At 36.1% G+C, this 20,280-nt stretch overlaps 1 protein-coding gene across 1 annotated transcript in view; it reads right to left on the bottom strand.

The window, feature by feature from the left end:
- The window catches only part of wb (wing blister), a 242,419-nt gene that overhangs the window by 126,553 nt on the left and 95,586 nt on the right, over positions 1 to 20,280 (bottom strand). The window contains exons 9-18 of the mRNA XM_068765113.1: positions 19,705 to 19,845; positions 18,324 to 18,431; positions 18,096 to 18,258; positions 16,611 to 16,801; positions 15,438 to 15,633; positions 14,811 to 14,899; positions 13,645 to 13,784; positions 12,424 to 12,571; positions 11,735 to 11,891; positions 10,044 to 10,205 (exon numbers count right to left, since the gene is read on the bottom strand). Of these exons, the coding sequence (XP_068621214.1) occupies positions 10,044 to 10,205; positions 11,735 to 11,891; positions 12,424 to 12,571; positions 13,645 to 13,784; positions 14,811 to 14,899; positions 15,438 to 15,633; positions 16,611 to 16,801; positions 18,096 to 18,258; positions 18,324 to 18,431; positions 19,705 to 19,845 (1,495 nt within the window). The remainder of the gene's footprint in view (positions 1 to 10,043; positions 10,206 to 11,734; positions 11,892 to 12,423; positions 12,572 to 13,644; positions 13,785 to 14,810; positions 14,900 to 15,437; positions 15,634 to 16,610; positions 16,802 to 18,095; positions 18,259 to 18,323; positions 18,432 to 19,704; positions 19,846 to 20,280) is intronic.

The raw sequence follows: 20,280 nt of genomic DNA, 5'->3' as shown, positions 1-20,280 counted from the left end.
TTTGGCAGTTAATATTAGATAGAGAATCAGACAGCGCATCCAGGGGTTGCTTTTTTTAACGACTCTTAAACTTTTCTTCAATATTCTTTAAATGCGTCTCTGTATTCCCCAACATTTGTCAGATTAAACAATACAATGTAAACTAGTTGATGTTAGCTAAAATATAACCAACTTAAAAGCGACTAGGAAGTGTCCTGAAAACAACAGAGTACATTCCAACTGTACTCATTGGGCCAATGTTTCAGAACACAAGTGTTACAATATAAACATGGCGGGCACGAGCTCACAGCGCCTTTGATGACGAGCGACGTAAATAGGAAGCTATTGCAGACAATTAACGATAACGTAATGCACGCTAGTGTAGCCACACGTTCAGTTTATTGAGGACAATGCTTATATACAAAATTATTGAGACCAGTCACGTAATTTAAAAAAAGTGAGAATTGATAAGCTAATTAATTAATTGTCTGTGCTGTGAGTGGGCATGCTGGTGTATCCATACGTTCAGTTTCATGAGGACAGTCCCATAATTGAAATTTCTATTTTATTTTAATCTTAGACGGATTGTCTTGAAATAAAGCTTTTCTATTGAAGACAGTTACGTGATTTTTTAAAAAAAATTGATAAGTTAATTAATTAGTTGACTGTGCTATGAGCGGCATGCTAGTGTAGCCACACGTTCAGTTTATTGAGGACAGTGCTTATATACAAAATTACTATTGAAAACAGTCACGTAATTTGAAAAAAATAGTGAGAATTGATAAGTTAATTAATTAATTGACGGTGCTGTGAGTGGGCATGCTAGTGTATCCATACGTTCAGTTTAATGAAGATAGTCCCATAATTTTAATTTCTATTTTATCTTAATCTTAGATGGATTGTCTTGAAATGAAGCTTTTTCTATTTAAGACAGTTACGTGATTTAAAAAAAGAATTGATAAGTTAATTAATTACTTGACTGTGCTATAAGCGGCACGCTAGTGTAGCCACACGTTCAGTTTATTGAGGACAGTGCTTATATACAAAATTATTGAGACCAGTCACGTAATTTAAAAATAGTGAGAATCGATAAGTTAATTATTTAATTGACTGTGCTGTGGTGGGCATGCTAGTGTATCCATACGTTCAGTTTCATGAGGACAGTCCCATAATTGAAATTTCTATTTTATTTTAATCTTAGATGGATTGTCTTGAAATAAAACTTTTCTATTGAAGACAGTTACGTGATTTTAAAAAAGAATTGATAAGTTAATTAATTAGTTAACTGTGCTATGAGCAGCATGCTAGTGTAGCCACACGTTTAGTTTATTGAGGACAGTGCTTATACACAAAATTACAATTGAAAACAGTCACGTAATTTGAAAAAAATAGTGAGAATTGATAAGTTAATTAATTAATTGACGGTGCTGTGAGTGGGCATGCTAGTGTATCCATACGTTCAGTTTAATGAAGATAGTCCCATAATTTTAATTTCTATTTTATCTTAATCTTAGATGGATTGTCTTGAAATGAAGCTTTTCTATTGAAGACAGTTACGTGATTTTAAAAAAAGAATTGATAAGTTAATTAATTAATTGACTGTGCTATGAGCGGCATGCTAGTGTAGCCACATGTTCAGTTTATTGCGGACAGTGCTTATATACAAAATTATTATTAAGATCAGTCACGTAATTTTAAAAAAATAGTGAGAATCGATAAGTTAATTATTTAATTGGCTGTGGTGTGAGTAGGCATGCTATTATATCCATACGTTCAGTTTCATGAAGACAGTCCCATAATTGAAATTTCTATTTTATTTTAATCTTAGACGGATTGTCTTGAAATGAAGCTTTTTCTATTGAAGACAGTTACGTGATTTTAAAAAAGAATTGATAAGTTAATTAATTAGTTGAATGTGCTATGAGCGGCATGCTAGTGTAGCCACACGTTTAGTTTATTGAGGACAGTGCTTATATACAAAATTATTGAGACCAGTCACGTAATTTAAAAAATGTGAGAATTGATAAGTTTATTAAATAAATGGCTGTGGTGTGAGTAGGCATGCTATTGTATCCATACGTTCAGTTTCATGAGGACAGTCCCATAATTGAAATTTCTATTTTATCTTAATTTTTTAGACGGATTATCTTGAAATGAAGCTTTTCTATCGAAGACAGTAATGTGATTTGAAAAAAAAATTAGAAACGATAATCTAATTAAATAATTGACTGCGCTGTGAGTGGGCACGCTAGTGTAGCCACACGTACTGACTAACTGTAACAATCCTTTCCTGGACAATCCTTTCATACAAAATCACTATTGAAGACAGTCCCATAATTGAAATTTCTATTTTATCTTAATCTTGGACGGATTGTCTCGAAATGAATGTTTTCTATTAAACATTCATACGTGATTTGGAAAAAAGTGAGAATCGATAAGTTAAGTAAATAATAGACTATGCTGTAAATGTGCACGCTAGTATAGCCACACGTTCAGTTTAATCAGGACAATCCTTTCATACGAAATTACTATTGAAGACGGTCCCTTAAATTACATTGTCATTTTATCTAAGATAGGCTGTTTTTAAATGAAGCTTTTCTATTGAAGACAGTCACTTGATTTAACAAAAAAGTGAGAATTGCAGAGGACGCGGTAGTGTAACCACACGTTCAATTTAACGAGGAAAGTCCTTTTATACAAGAATACTTTGACCGATGACCGGCCTCCCCCAAAGATAACAACGACGACCGATTCTGGGCTCACCTTACATTGTTGGCCCACCTAGTGGGATACTTCTCCATACAAGTCTTGAACCATCATTTCTATTGTCACAGTAACGAAGGCTCCCTTCGGGTCACCCGTGGACACCTGTTCACTTTGACCACTTTTGGGAATCTTTGATCTTGGCTGTCGTTTTGCCTCATGTTAAACACTTTCTTTACTAATTACATTTGCTTGTATAAATTCCATCAGGCGACTGCAGTATAGGTCTTGAAAATATCATATATAGAAATACCGGAGTGTTTATATTTGCAACTCTCCGCCGCAGATTTTAGCTACGCTTCACCTTTATATAATGACCGAATAATCTGCATCAGGTGTTATAGACAGTTATTTTGGGAATACACGTTTAATTAAGAAATTTAAATAACAAAAAATTAATTTTCATATAATTGAAAAAGTGTGAAATTTAAAACGTGACGAAAGCCGAGAAGGAGAGCTGGGAAGCGCAGTGCAGCAACCTCAATGTTGCCTTTTTTATAGACATCAAGTAGGCTTTTCCTCGGAAGTCATAATGCAAATATATATGGGAGCTATGTCCAGTGGGGGTCCTGCAGTTAAAATGACAAAAAAACAGATCTAGAATATATATATGCTTCTATAGTTCAGCTACATAAACAAAGTAACGAAGAATTATATCGAGGAAAGGATAAGCAGTTCATCTTGTCGCTTGAGCTGGTGCATATCGCCCACCGCGTTACCTATTTGGATGGAAGCCGTTTAACGAAAATAAATTTAAACAGATACACTTGAAGACAAGAATAGAGTGTGATCTTTTAACTATTTATATTTAGTAAAATATTTGGAATTTTAAAAAAATTCGACCCTTTCTCTCTCTTCTCACTCTTGTACTCTTGTTGGAGTGGTCTTGGTCAAACTCCGATTCTGATGCTCACACTGCTCCCGATATGCGTCACAATAAAGCTGGCTGTTTGGTAGAGTAAGATCACAATTTAATTAAGATTTTAATTGCAGTTTTAATTAGAGTCCAAGAGACCGTATGCTTCCACTTTTTCTTTGCACCACTGCATGTTCTATTGAGTCCTCATTCAGACGTCAGATGCTTATGCTGTTTTTTTTTCGTAGATATATACATTCAATTTATTCAGCTAATTGCAGTACAGTTCTTCGTTAATGGTCTCTCCCTGTTTCGACAACTAGTTACATACTGGACCTATATGTAGTAATTTTTTTTCTTTTAATATTCTCTTAAAGAATCAATATTCTATCTCCAGTATTCAGCTCGTCCAAAAACGGCTCCATATTGTTTCTAATCAATAATAACCAACCTATTTTTATATGATCAGATAAATTCTTCTTTAATTCATGCGGAACCCAAAAACTTTGCTTTAACAAAAACCCTAGAGATTCAACGCGATACTCAACAGTGGTATGAATGTCAAACTATTTTGCGATTTTTCCGATAATGTCTATTTGTTTTTTCTTTACTTACAAGAAATTACCTGCCTATTTAATGCCACATTATAATAAATAAATGATTAATAAAGTCTATTTATTTATGGTAATTTATATATAGCAAGCATTGTCGTTATTTTCAATAATTAAAATAATATAAAAAATTCATCGACGCTTTCGCATGCCTCAAGTGTACGATACATTTATAGCAGCGCACGGTTCATTGTTACACTCGCTGCCATGTTTATTGGGGCAGACCGCGACTGGCGCGTGTTGTTGGAATCTTGTTTTGTTCCACCTCCTTTCTAACCAGCGTTCGTTTAGTTTGTAAACAATTTGAAAACTAAGCCGGTATTTATAGAAACTTTAGAATTGTAACTTTCCCACTGTTGGTAATGACTTGTATGTATCATGAGAAGAATGGTAGATGAGTCCAATTTGATAAACTACAATCATATTGAACACGATCTATAATATCATCATTCAATTTTAAGGTATGTGTGTTTCAAACTCTCCTTTAAATGAGAACAACCTGTACTACAAATTACTTTTTTTTTTTTGATCATTTTCATCATCATAGGATGTTCAATGTACTATATACTATGTAAGAAAAGGACCAATATATAGCTACTTCCGTCATGCAGCAGTTGTCGTGCAATAAAGTGCACCTAGCCTGTTGCAGGATAGGTGCACTTAGGCCACATAGGTGCACATAGGCCTTACTTAGGATAGACTCCCGCATTATAACGCTTGAATCCATTAGATACAATGTACTATGTAAAATGTACTACGTACTATGTGCTATATATTGTGTACTATGTATTATTTACTATATATTGGCTTCCCCTATATATTTTTAACAGATTGGAAGAGGTCAATATCCAGTGTTTTCCGACTTCCTTAACAATGTCTCACAGCCTTGAGGAGGATTGAGTGCCGGAGGGAACATTTTTAAATTTAGAACTCTCTTAGGTTTAAAGTCTTAAAGCAGATGTTACCATTACTTTTCTCGTCAAATCTTTTTTCAATCAGTTTAGTTTAATTTGTTGTGTTCTGATGTTTCTGCAATGTTGTACATAGTAAGTTTTTAATGTAGTGTCACCTATAAAAGAACACGTAACGGAACCATCATCTATACGGTACTTTTAATGTACTTTAAATTTATTTATCCTGCTGGTGTACCTAAATAAATGAATATCTTCTATCATTTTCATAATATCCTGAATTTAGTGCTTAACAGTTTTTTTTCAGAATAGCCTGTTACATATTTGGAAAAGTTTTTTTTGTCACTATTATATAATAATATACTTGTTAGTTAGGAATGAGGGTAGAGAATGGAATCGTCGCTTCCCTAATGGAAGACAAAGAGTGTCGCCACATCTTTTAAAGGTATTGAAAAAAAATTATAAAGGAGTTGGTAAGTAGAAATGCAACGTAGGTCAGTTAAATATAAGGACATGATAAAAAATTGTTAATTAGAACAAAGAAAATATAGAAATAATATATATATATATATATAGATATAGATATATATATATATATATATATATAGATATATATATATATAGATATATATATATACATATAGTTGCCTAGACTTTTAAATTCACACATTCAACATACAATATATATCTGCTGCTTGCAAGCATAAGTGCCGTCAATTCCGTCCTTCCATTATAGATATTATAATACAAAATAAATAAATATTAAGCATATAAATTAAATGATTGTTGTAATACATTTGTATATGCTTTAGCAGTGGTTGCCTGGATATAAGACAATTTGTTTCGACTATTCTATTATATGCTCCAAATAAACAACAGTGCGTTGTTCTGAAGAGAGTCATATATTCTTAATAATTCTAAATGATTTATGATTAATTGACATGAATTTATGGTATTATTATTAGTTATTAGTATCATTTTCATTTAGTTGTACTTCCATCACAGAAATATTTACAGCTTTGCTAACAGGGGCGACTCTAGCTCGTGTAGCGCCCGTGTGCAATAAAACCTTGGCGCCCCCTAGGCCTGACTCCCCCCTCCCTGCGGCTATAAATATTAACCCTTTCCACTCCAATGTCGAGTTTCACTCGACACTTATTTTGTTCCACAAACTCCACAGTCGAGTGATACTCGACATGCTGTAATACTTCTTTTTGCGGAAAATTTTAAAACAGGAAAGATTTTTGTTACTTAAATGTTTGAATCACGAATGAATGAAACATATTCTACAATCGCATGATACTGTAATTCAATTAAATTTTATCGATGCTACATAACAGCCTTGGAGTGGAAAAGGTTAACTTTGTCATCGTAACAAGGTATTTTATAAGTAGGTATAGCTTACAGTATGGTATTAGTTACGGCCATGATGGTTCAAGACATTATACACCCTGCACTATAGGTTGAGCCGCCCCTGTTTGCTTAGTAAGCCAACACCATTCTTCAGGATGGAGTCGAGTTCCTTTAAGTTTTCACATGTCTGACATGATTTATTTTTAAGGATATATTACCAAAATTATCAAAGATTAAGATACTTTGTATATTCGCTGGAAAGAATATAAACTTCTTCACCCGTGACACAGACAAAGAAGTTCGCATGTATAAAAAATAAATACATTTAAAAAACTTTTAAGTTAAATGGTTTTTTGATACCCATATTGTGGTGGTTGTGGAAATATATCTACCTAGTCCGCCATATTGGAACGGCGTCCATCTTGAATTTTAAATTTTGACATAATCATCGTGTTTTACTAGTGTAGCCCTTTTATTTGATACCCATATTGAGGGGGTTAAGGAAAAATACGTAATCCGCCATTTTGTATCGGCGACCATCTCAGATTTATAATGTTATTGATTTTATTATATTGTATTGTCATCTAAATTAAATATGTGTACCAAATTTCAGATCAATCTGACAACGGGAAGGTGCTTAAAATTCAATTTCTAATTTTGATCCAAATAAATGCCGTACGGGTCGAACTAAATAAAACCGTTTAAAAAGAACATATTTTTAGCTCATATTTCTCGTATTTTTTTCAATGGCTCCCGCTCATTTAATAATTTTTTTTGCGCTCTTATTGCATTCTTCTTATAATCTTATCTTTCTTTCCACATTTCTTCTGCCTTTCTTTTTTCTATCACGATGTATCACGATGTATCACTCATTTTTCAGTTATAAATTTCTTTATTTTATTTTAAACATTGTGTTCTATATACTTTTAATTTTTGTTTGGCATTATTTATGGGATACTTACATATATGTTTAACAAACGAGATGGGATAATAGATATATCTCCAGGCGACTTGCATGTAGGTGGGCCCGGGTGAATCTCGAAGGCTTCACTATTAAGTAAATTGCAGGGCAATCAATTCGACCTCTATTGCCTTAGGTACAATACGCATCGAACAAAGTCAAGTACATTCGAGCCAATCTATCTCGTATTTAATTGATTTATTAAACATATACGCTAAAAAAAGGCTAATATAATTTTGTTGATTATAACAAACATCAAAAACATGTATGGCTAATGGAATGAAAGAGAAAGACTGGGAAAATTGTAGAATGAAAGAAATAGTACGACAGATAAGATGATACATGAAAGAGAAGAATGATTATAATAAAAAATATGAATAATTTACTAGAATTAAAAAGACATATATATATAGGTCATATATATATATATAGATAGGGCAACGAGAAAAAAAATCATCAAAAACAAGTTCAGACATATAGTCCTTCCAATATATATCCCAAATGATTTTTATGTGACATATACGGTGTTAAATTGACTAAGTTTCATGGTATAATTTCTTATATATGTTACATATATAAGATCAACTGCTCACATACAATTTTCCAGGCAGCAGCGTATTCCCGTATCACAATACCACACTGCAATCGCCAACACGCCTGCTAAGCGTGGCGATTACGGTATGTCCTCCCATAGATATCTCAAGGGATTAAAATGCCTTACAGGGGACTTTTATGGGCTGAAACTTTTAACACTTTTCTCACTTTTTTAATTATTTCACGTTCATTAAATATTTCTGAAACCATTGTTTTTTGAATAGAGTGTTCCATATTTAAATTGAGAGCTTTAAAATGAACGATATGTTCACACCATTAAAGCTTTTACACTTATAATTAAACATCCTGTGGTTAATATACTGAACTGTTTTATCATAGTTTCACTAAAAACGTACTAGATGGCGCTGATCAATAAGCCTCATAGAAGTACTGGTTTACCCACGTTTTAGTATACTTAAAACAACTTTGTATGCGTGTCATATGTGCGTATATATATATATATATATATATATATAAATATATATATATATTTATATATATATATAAATATATATATATATTTATATATATATAACCAACATTGTGTTTCTAATTGAGCAGCCTATTAACATCTGCAAGGTATATCCTTCGAGCCGGATTTGAACCAGTGACCTATGGATATACAGTGTCAGCTGTCCCATCGGAAACCAGGTTGGTTTCCAGTGGGAGGGCTAACACAAACTATACCACCACGCTAAATATCATCGATTAGACTAATAAGATAGTAAGCGTGAATAATCTAGACAATAAAATTAAGAATTATATAGAACGACTAGCATTGCCCGCGACTTTGTCCGCGTGGAATAAAAATAAATTAGTTTTTTTTTTCACTTAAGCATTTTTTTTGAAATAAAAGCACTTACATCACCTACCCGCCAGTGTAAGTCCCGTCAAAATCGGTTTAGCCATTTCAGAGATTAGCCAGAACATACAGACAGACAAAAATTTTAAAAAGTTATTTTGGTATGTTTGCATACACATATTGATTGAAGTAAAAATCAATTTTTTAAATGTTACAAACAGACACTCAAATTTTAATTATGTGTACAGATGACAGCTGCTAGAGTTTAGATTATTTGATACAGTAACTAGGAAGAAGGTAAAAAAAAATTGTAAATTAGCTAGTAAAGCGTCTCTACCGCTTTAGGGTATAGTAGAGTATGGTATATTGTCCTCTGATTTCATTTGACAGCTGATGTCAACTTGTATAAAATACATAGTGCACGTTACATAAATCCAAAATAACGGATCGATATTTTCAAGGCGGATAGCGTATGTGAGAAAATTGCTACAGCCATATATTAAGTAAGAAAAGGACCAATATATAGTTACTTCCGCACATGCAGTCGTAGTCGTGCAACAAAGTGCACCGCCCGCCAGCCCGCTGATAAATGCGTATGCGGCAAACAATGCGAAGTACAAAACTGCCACCGTTAAATCACGTGTTTGACCCCTCCGCGGGGTATTCTCAGGAGTAATATTACATTGATTAGTGCCAAACACGGTCTCTGTGTGATTTCCGACTGCATTTGCAGAAGTAGCTATATATTAGTCATTTTCTTACTTAGGATGGATTTCCGCAAAATAACGCCTGATTCCATTAAAATTATTTGGTTATTGTATCTCCTTTAAACGTTTGAATCTTGTCACAGTTCGATGAACTTCATGAAGCGAACTGCTAGTAATGTTAAATGTAGAGCAAACAATACAATTGTAGGAGTGGTCGTAGTACTGTAGCTTCTTGTTCTTCTGTAGCTTCTTGTTGACCGCATCTCCGCTAGCACTTATAATGAGCGCGGAGACTCTCAACAGCGCGATGCAAACTTTTGTTGCGTCTACCGTGGCGCCATCTGTCATTTATCCATTTCATTACGACGCCGCCGCGATGCGGTCGACGGACACGTGGATAAGAGCTCGTTGCTAGGCAACGCGTGTTTGAGTGGCGCGTGCAACACAATCATTTCAGATAGAGTGAGATATCAAGTATCAGATTGAATGAAGGCATGCACACTTACCAAGGCAGCCAGACTCGCTGAGCGCGTAATGTGCTGGCAGACAGATGTCGCAATGTGGTGGTGCTGCACCAGGTGCACAAGCACAGTCCCCAGTCAGGGCCTCGCATTCATGCGATAACGCAGCGGTACCGCAACGACACGCTGGACATCCGGCCGCCACGTCTAATGGAAAAGCAGATTTTGTAGAGTAAGAAATAATTATTTAATGGAATCAGGCGTTACCTCGCGGAAGTCCATCCTAAGTAAGAAAAGGACCAATATTTAGCCACTTCCGCACATGCAGTGCATCTTCAGGAGCTATGTTACACCGATTAGTGCCAAATCCAGAGACTTCTGTAAGCGGGTTGGCGGGCGGTGCATTTCGATGCACGACTACCACTGCATGTGCGGAAGTGGCTAAATATTGGTCCTTTTCTTACTTAAGAAATAATTTTTTAAAATGAAACGCGATCTCGTCATAAAAATCAAGACGTGTCCGTAAATAATAGTTAAGTATGGCATTAAACCCTGACTTATTCTCTGTTTAAGTTGTCACTGTTAGTCCGAAGGCTTTTACGGCTTTCTATCGTTACAGGCTATATTGGCAAACTCACATTGGACTAGCTATGAAGTTGGCTATGCTTTGAATATCCACCGGAATCTATTCAGAAATATGTTGATTTGTAGACATATTGAAGTATATATCCAAGTGGATTGGCAAGTTGATTTGGCAATGGACAGATAAACGTGCCAAACGCTGCCAAGGACGTAAACCTACAAGGTAGACAGATATCTTTGTTAATGTCATCGAAAGATTCTGAATTGCGGCCGATACCAACAGGTCTTATAAATCTGTGGATGTAGCCAATGTATAGTATATATAACAAGCTATTCTATGTACATATGTACATGATTTTAACAAAAATATTGATATACATTAGGGTAACACCATAAATAAATATAATATGCTTGTTATACCTTTTTTTATTCTTGAACAAATTCTAAACACATTTGTGCGCGACTGTACAAGGTATTACAATACTTCCGAGTAATGTCTTTTGTTTATTTATTTATCAACACTTTCTTGTACACCATAGAAAACAAATAGAGGTAAAAAAGTAACAATGTCATATGGTACAAGAGACGGGCTTATCGCTCGAAATCGATCTCTACCAGACAACATTTGGAAGGAGATGAGAGACATGAAGGAGAGCGCAGTTTAGGATGTACGTATATACAAATACATGTATAATTATACACAGATACAAACATTAACACTTGTATATACATATACATACATACATATATGTGAATGTATATATACATATATAAATAATTGTTATTAATTTAATAACACTTTTTTGTACATCATAGACAAAAAATAAAGAAAAAACAATTCAGATGGTTCAAAAGGCAGTCATATCGCTATCTCTACCAGACAACCTTTGGATGGAGATGAGAGACATGAAGGAGAGGGCAGTTTAGGGTGTACATACATACAAAAACATACATTACTATACATACATACATCTATACATTTGTTACTGTCTTAAAGATATTGTAAAATTTGCAAACAATAATCCTTTTGCTTACACTTCGCAGATAAATATAGTAGGAGTTTAATATTATTGTAGTTTCTATCAAATAAGGCTTTTCGGGAATTATTTTTATGACGTACACATTAAAGAATAAAGAAAGAAATATGGACTTACCGCCGTGTAAATGCGCGCAAACGTCACAGGCTCGACCCTGCCAGCCGGGTGCGCATGCGCATCGTCCGGTGCGAGGGTCACATGCCGCCGATAGCGCGCCCCGACCGCAAGCGCAGGCAACACACTGTTCCTCCGATCCTCCAAACCAATACCCTTCCTGGTAAACAACGTTTATAACTAAGGTGGTATTCATTTTCGATCCAGAAACCTTTTATTTTAATAAACAATTTAAAAAAGGAATGCGTAATAAAAATAGAAATAAATAGCGATGTTTCTATTTCTGAGCGATTATATTTATATAGTCTGGCCATAAATAGTGTTATAATTGAAAAAAAAATATTTTTGAATTTGGAATCTGTCATATTTATATTACTATTTTTTTAATAATATATTTTTTTAATATTGTATCAAATCTTTAGACAATATCCTTCGAGAGTTTTATAATTTTATAAAAGAACGATGAATTCCTTAGTATATTATCCCGTCAACGTCTTAAAAAAAGGTTATAGGAAAAAATATAATCAATAAATAAATTAAAAAAAAATAATGAAAATTTGACGTGACTTATACTGGCAGGTAGCTGATGTAATAAGGAGTAATTTTGGAAAAGAAGGAAATATTTTTTTTGTTAAAGTCCACGCAGACATCGTCGCGTGAAGAGCTAGTTAAATACAGTTCAAATAACATGCCTGGCACTGGTCGCAGCGAGCGCCTTCGGTGTGCGGCGGACAGACGAGACACAAGCCGGAATCCGCGTGACACGGCGCACCTGCGCACGCGCATGACTGGCACGACCCACCAGGAGTCGTAGGTGATCCCCAGAAACCTACGTCGCAGCTGTACCAAGAAACAAGCAACAATTTAACATTAACCCTTTCCACTCCAAGGCTGTTATGTAGCATCGATAAAATTTAATTGAATTATAGTATCTTGCGATTCTAGAATATGTTTCATTCATTCGTGATTCAAACATTTTAGTAACAAAAATCTTTCCTGTTTTAAAATTTTCCGCAAAAAGAAGTATTACACCATGTCGAGTATCACTCGACAGTGGAGCTTGTGGAACAAAATCAGTGTCGAGTGACACTCGACATTGGAGTGGAAAGGGTTAAAGTTCTTTTAGTACTGTAGGGTATGTGAGTTCATTGCTATGGGAGATGGAATGAAAGCGAAGAACAATATATATTATCATTATATAATACACGGATGTATTTTACATAATTACACGCAGTTGGCGTGTGGGAATGACAGTCCGTCCGTGGCTAACGTATCGTTAAATATGCTTCCATAAAATGTATACGCATACATGGTTTCTTCCCTACTTTGGTCACAAATTTTCATCCCCAAAAACAAACAAAAACTATTAAAATGATTTATGTTTTTGTCCACATTTTTGCATGTTACAGTGTACACTATGTATCTAAATCTGTTTTAACGACGCCCTATCAATGTCTACTACTACTACTACTACTACTCCGCTAGCTCAGTGACCCAAAGTGGGTCTTGGCCTCCGAAGCGAGAGACTTCCACTTTCCTCTATCTTGCGCCATCGTCTGCCATTGGTTGACATTCAATTCGCGCAAGTCTGCCTCAACGCGATCGATCCAGCGATACCTATCAATGTCTAGTTTTTAAAATTACGTTTCATGCGACCATTCCTTCATCCCTACTTCATATTGGCATCCTCAGGTTGTGCGCCAGTATCTGTGCGGTCATCATATTCGCGTCATCTATGAATCCTGCGATCGCATCTTGAGTCTCGTCCGTGCAATACACGCACGTGTGTGCCGCACAGATACTGTTATACAGCCGAAGGAAATAGCCCGGAAGAAATGACTTATTGATATTCATCTAGACAACCTTTTATGAGAAGTAAATTAATTACTAGTAAGATTTATAAAAAAACTCACAGTTCACAATGATCACCGGTGTAGCCGTCAGGACATTGGGTACATACGAAGTCATCACCTTCTGCGGAGGCCAGGGCGCAGTTGGGGCTGAAGTTGTTGGTTGGAATGTACAAAGGACACGCACACGGTTTGCAGGCACCCTATGAAATTTAATGAAGTGTAGTAATTATTACAATATTTGACATCACCGCACAGAAAATAGGGTCACTGTGACCTCTGGATTCTGGAGACCCGAGACCGGCAAAAGTAATTCCGACCACGATTTTAAAAAGAACGAAACGTCGGTAAATCAGTACGTCTATTAAGCTTGTTGAGAAGCGCCATCTAGTAGATTTTTAAAGAAAATATGATAGACAGTTCAATGTATTTACCACAGGGTGTTTAATTATGAGCGTAAAAGTTTTAATTGGGTAAATATATCGTTCCTTTGCTCACAATTAAAATATGGAACACCCTATCCAAAAACCTATGATTTGAAACCTATGACCCGTACGGAATTTATTTGGGTCAAAATTAGAAATTGAAATTTAATCACCTTCCCGTTGTCAGATTGATCTGAAATTTGGTACACACGTTTAATTTAGATGACAATACAATATAATAAAATCAATAATATTATAAATCTAAGATGGCCGCCGATACAAAATGGCGGATTACAAATTTTTCCCTAACCCCTTTAATATGGGTATCAAATGAAAGGGCTACACTAGTAAAATACGATGATTATGTCAAAATTTAAAATTCAAGATGGACGCCGTTCCAATATGGCGGACTAGGTACATATTTTTCCACAACCAGTACAATATGGGTATCTAAAAACCGTTTAACTTAAAAGTTTTTTAAATGTATTCATTAATAAATAACGTTATGATAATAATGAAAGAAAAGCGTCTTTAAATTTTCATCCCATAAATGCCTACTGGAGGGTACAGGCCTCCTCCAAAGGTATCTATGGCGGTATATACTCGCCACGCTTGACAGGCAGGTTGGCAACCATAGTGTGGTATTATGGTACGCAGAAGACATTGCTGTCAATCCTCTGAAAATTTGTTTGTGAGCAAAGTAATTTACATAAGATTGTAGCAAGAATCGAACTCGCGACCTACTATCTCAAGTCTCAGATCTCTTAGTAGTGAAAATATAAATGCAGAAGCAATTGATTTTACCTGTACAGGATTTCCATAGTGTCCTGGTAAACATCTTTCACAGTGTGGTCCCGTCGTGTTATGCTGGCATGGTCCACATGGTCCGTCGACTGTGAATACATATATAAAAGATTCTATAGCCTTTAGTTGAACGTGAACTGTCTTGGTAAATGTCTTGTATATAGGTACCCGTGCTGAAAACATGCCATGACATGGAAAGAGATATGGCCTGAAATTCCATACGAGATGGAAACAGAAAGAGATCAGTAGAGTAAGTAACTGATATAGCCCAAGAGTAAGATTGGCAAGAAGTTGCAGCGGGCAGTCTACACGATCTACAGATAAGCCTTAAGATTCTAGAGTGGAGACTGGCACAAGGCAACCTTATTAGGGTCGTTGAAACCACTGATGATGATATTGGTGATAAATCATCGAGCAACCGTCTAGGTTTCTTGCCAAAGATTCCTATTTGAAATCTGTTTTCGAAGCTTTTGTTCAGCAGTAGAGCATACTGAGAACAGTTAAACCGTCAAACTCTATATTTTTCTGGAAGACTGCCAAGATCAGCAGGATGAATGTAGAAAGAAGAATTAAAGAGATTTAGGTATGTATGGTATCAGGTGACAATGCGAAAGCCTTCAATGTAACCTGTTCGACAGCCGGCGTGCATGTTGCATGCGCAGGGGACGCATTCGAAAGAAGGCGTAGCTGATGGCGCTCGTCGCAGTCTCACGTGGGTCCACGAACATCGCTCGCAGTGGGCGCCCGCGTAGCCTGCGGGGCAGGAACAGTGTTCCCTTACGTTCGCTGGGGCGCCTTTGACCTCTACGCCTCCTAGCCGAACCTGAACACGACAATTTTACATTGTTTCATTATATTAGCTTAACACGTTGAACGCCAGACTAAAAACCATGTTTAGTTCTGTGGGCCGCGTCGGACACCATGTGTCCGCATGCCCTCGATCACTACAGAAGCCTCTAGGGAGCAAACGGACAGTGTTTCGACTGTTTTTACCAAGGCATGTGACCCGCGCGGCCCCGCAGAAAAATAATGGGTAAATCGCTGTTTCCGTAAGTCGCCCATAATTTTTAAGGGTTTTACTGACAATATTTGCAAAAAAACACCTTGGCGATTTTTGATGATTTTCGATTTAATGGTGTGGCCCCAGGGGACAGTATGCTGTCGGACACATGGTGTCCGCCATGGCGTTCAACGTGTTAAATTACATTCTTTTTCTTAAAGTTCCATTTTCTTAAGACAAGCGGGCTGGCGGGCGGTGCACTTTATTGCACGACTACTGCTACATAGCGGAAGTAGCTATATATTAGTCATTTTCTTATCCCGGATATCTCTAACGATATTGACACCCTACTATAACCATCGTCGTTGCGATCTTTGGAGTATTTTTTTTAACGGCCCCCGTTATTAGGGGACCTATCGCTCACCCTATTTTATTTTTGGGAAAAGAACGTTTTTGGCTTTAATAAATTTTTCACATTTATTTTAAGTTTCATTCTCTACTATCGATCTTCATATTATCATTCATTACATACGTTCTCATTAATTCTTAATTTCGTTCTTTGCATCGCCTCGCATCCTCTCTTCAATTATCACAGTACAGGATATTTATCAAAGTTTATCACAATAGCGATCTTTGGAGTAGGCCTAATAAATTAAATGTCTGTCGGCTGAAAAGAAAAAAGGAAAAGAAGTACTATACATAAGAAAAAGAGAAGAAAATCTTACTAGAAGAAATCTAACTAGCTTTTATAGATATAAACTCAGATGAATGATATGAACAGGATGAATGAAGGAACTCACTTCGTCCTGATCTATGTGGAAGCTTGCACGTATCATCAGAGTTCGGACATCGCTGAGGACGTCCATCAGCTCACTGCGGGTGGCCACGTCACCCAGCTCGGTGTACCAGCTGCCTTCGGTCAGGTTCACGACCATTTCCAACTGGCCTGGTATCTCATGGCTGGTATTTACGTAAGCAAGACGTACTCTATCTGTAAATTTTTAGAACTGGTTTGTTACGTCAATTAATTTATATTTTATCTAAAAAGATCCCATTCTTCCCCAGATAAGGGCTTACAAGAGGTCCTGAATATCGAAAGACATTAATAAAACTGTTGTCGGTAATAAAATACATTTAAAAAACTTTCAAGTTAAACGGTTTTTTAATATCCATATTGTGGTGGTTGTGGAAAAATATGTACCTAGTCCGCCATATTGGAACGGCGTCTATCTTGAATTTTAAATTTTGACATAATCATCGTGTTTTACTAGTGTAGCCCTTTCATTTGATACCCATACTGAGGGGGTTAAAGAAAAATACGTAATCCGCCATTTTGTATCGGCGGCCATCTTAGATTTATAATGTTATTGATTTTATTATATTGTATTGTCATCTAAATTAAATGTGTTTACCAAATTCAGATGAATCTGACAACGGGAAGGTGCTTAAATTTCAATTTCTAATTTTGTTCCAAATAAATTCCGTACGGGTCGAACTAAATAAAACCGTTTAAAAAGACCTTGTTGCTCCTAAGTGGGGGCGAAGGTCCCCAATTATTGACATTAAAAAAAAAACTATTGCCGCTTTGGAAAGGCGTTTCATAAATGAGGTTGTTTTTTATTTTGACACGTTTAAATTAGCCAGCAGGCTATACAGAGATTCAGCCGTTACTTATGGGCCTATTTACACTGATTACAAATTTTATTTACAGTTACTTTATTAACTAGGTTAATTGTTGTAGTTTGGTAGAAATATTACTAGCAGACTTTGTATGAATTGGAAAAGGTTTTTATATTATTAGAGGAGTGTTTACTAATTCTAAAAAAAATTACATGTGTGGTGACTCTCTTAACATTCGACGTTCCCAAACGCAAAACTAAACTTCAAATATCAAGAACATTTTACAAAGTCAACATATACATATACTTGTTTCATTGCACTAAAGTAGAATACTATATCCCATATAAACAATGAACAACTGATAATTATATAGCTAATATATAATAACATAAACACAAACATATTAAGTAAGGTAAACATATGTAAAATTCTTAGACGTGTTCAAACATAATCTACTTTAGTAAAGTGTTTATTTACACTTTATTGTACAACATAGATAATAACTTAAAAATAAAAAAATATAGGAGTATAAGTGGTGTTCTTATCACTCGAGCCGATCTCTACCAGACAACCTTAGGATGAAGATGAGAGATATGAAGGAGACGGCAGTTACATAAATAAAAAGTTCGTAAGTCAAAGTAATATTTGAAAAAAGTGGTAATCACCTGCAGCCACGAGCACCACGTCCGGTCCAACCGTGGGACTTCCCCCAGAGTCACCGCGAGCCACCCCCCAAAAAAGACTCGCTCTGATTTCACCACCATAAGACGAGAGCTGATCACCGTTGAAGGTGTTCGTTAGCCAATAATAATTCTCCCAACCTTCCACCTATAAATTGAGGACATTTAATGAAAGATATTTCTAATAATTCAATTTACAATTTTAAACCTTACCTCGTAACTGATAAGGAACGGTTTTCCCTGATCGTCAATCGATGGTTCATACGTCTCCTTGGCTTCCCAGTCGCTGATCAGCCAGGCGTCGCCGAGAGGCAGCGCCATCTTTCCTCGAAAATGGAAATTAGATTTAATAAAACTAACTTGCAATGGACATGTATACGTGATTTCTCTTTAATATCGAACAAACGAAAGTGACAGGCAGGCCACATACCGCATAGAAGATGACCGCTAGGGTCTAAAGATCTGTAGGAGGTTCTGTCAACAAGGTGGTCGGAGGACCTGGTAAAGATCATCGGAAGTCACTGGATGCAGACAGCTTCTAACCGATCATAATGGAAATTTATGGGGAGGTTTACCTGCTATATATATATATATAAATATATATATATATATATATAAATATATATATATATATATATATATATATATACACGACCGCTCACCCTATTTTTTCAGTGTTTGTCAGGAAAAATCCCAATATGTGATAAGATCGCCGTTAACACTTCTTTTGTTTATTTCAAATAGTTTATTATCTTTGCTGTGAATTGATATGATAAAGGCATATACTACTTCGATCAAAAAGTATGGTGAGATTGTCGTTTTAAAGCCCCGGCTTAGGAAGGCAGATCAGTTTTTTGTAATGTTAATAGGACTATCTATAACATTTGTCAAGCGTCCGTTTGTCAGAAGTAACATTATTCACTCAGCCCAATCCATTTTGAAGAATATTTGTTGTCCCTCAAACGCGAGAGTTCTGAATTTTTTTCCAAAAAAACATCAAAAACTCGATTCATATTGTTCATCATCAGCTCTATTAGTTTGATTTAACTCCGTACGACTTCCGTTTAGTCAAACCCAAGTTGTCAATGCGGGGACGCCGTTTTGTTAGCATTGAGGAGATGAATCGAAGATCTTGAAGGCTATACCAGAAAAATACTAAACCGACTACTTCGAGGTCAGGAAGAGGCTTTGGCAGAAGTGCCTTTTATTAGACGGTGATTAAGAAGATGAAGTTGATTTGTAAGAATAAATAAAAGAAATAGATTTTATCAACAAATTCACCTTATAAGTAGACAGAAAAATTTTACAGACTTTTGACTCTGTGTTTGGCACTAATCGGTGTAACATAACTCCTGAAGATGCCCCGTGGAGGGGTGAAACACTTGTTGAGTAATTTGGCGGTGGCGGTTGTGTGATTCGCATTGTTTGTCGCATACGCATTTATCAGTGGGCTGGCGGGCGGTGCACTTTATTGCACGACTACGACTGCATGTGCGGAAGTGGCTAAATATTGGTCCTTTTATTACTTAGGATGGACTTCCGCGAGGTAATGCCTGAATCCATTAAATATTACAGACTTTTGTCGAGCACTTACGTCACGTCCAGGTTCACGTTCAGCGGTGCAGGTGTCCGCGACGTGGGAGCAGTAGCAAGGTCTGCAACCAGCTGGAAGGTCCAAGCTCAGCCCATAATGACCCGGGGCACAATTATCACATCTTTCTCCAACCACATTTGCCTGTAATAAATTAAATTATCCTTTTCATACCCTAATTACTTTTTAATGATCCTTGGTTTTAAATCAAATTAGTAACTGCTATCGCTTCAGCTCATAGCTCACTGCGATGCATAGGCTTCCTCCAAAGATATTGTGACGACACACTCAAAAATTATTCGCAAAACAGCCCGTCGGGAACAAAAGACGAATCCTACTAACGACACTATCGGGGCTGACGGTGCGATATTAAAAAGGAACAGGTGAAGTAATTAAGGCAATAAAATTAAGCAGGTTTGTGCGTCTCTCGCTTTATAGAACCTTTCACTGCTGCTTGCAAATGGTGGTTCGGGCGGAATACCATATGTACAACAATAGAAGCCTTTGCTTCAGGTGGATTAATTGTTTTTTTACTTCCTCCGCACCTGCGTCGAACCTAGAAGCAGTATTTAAAGAGCA

The sequence above is a fragment of the Battus philenor genome, unplaced genomic scaffold (genome assembly GCF_028537555.1).
Source record: "Battus philenor isolate CCGP_79_NKW_IND1 unplaced genomic scaffold, ilBatPhil1.0.hap1 SCAF_2, whole genome shotgun sequence".
NCBI lineage: Eukaryota > Metazoa > Arthropoda > Insecta > Lepidoptera > Papilionidae > Battus > Battus philenor.
Note: the sequence above shows the minus strand (reverse complement) of the source record. Positions and strands in the feature narration are given on the sequence as shown.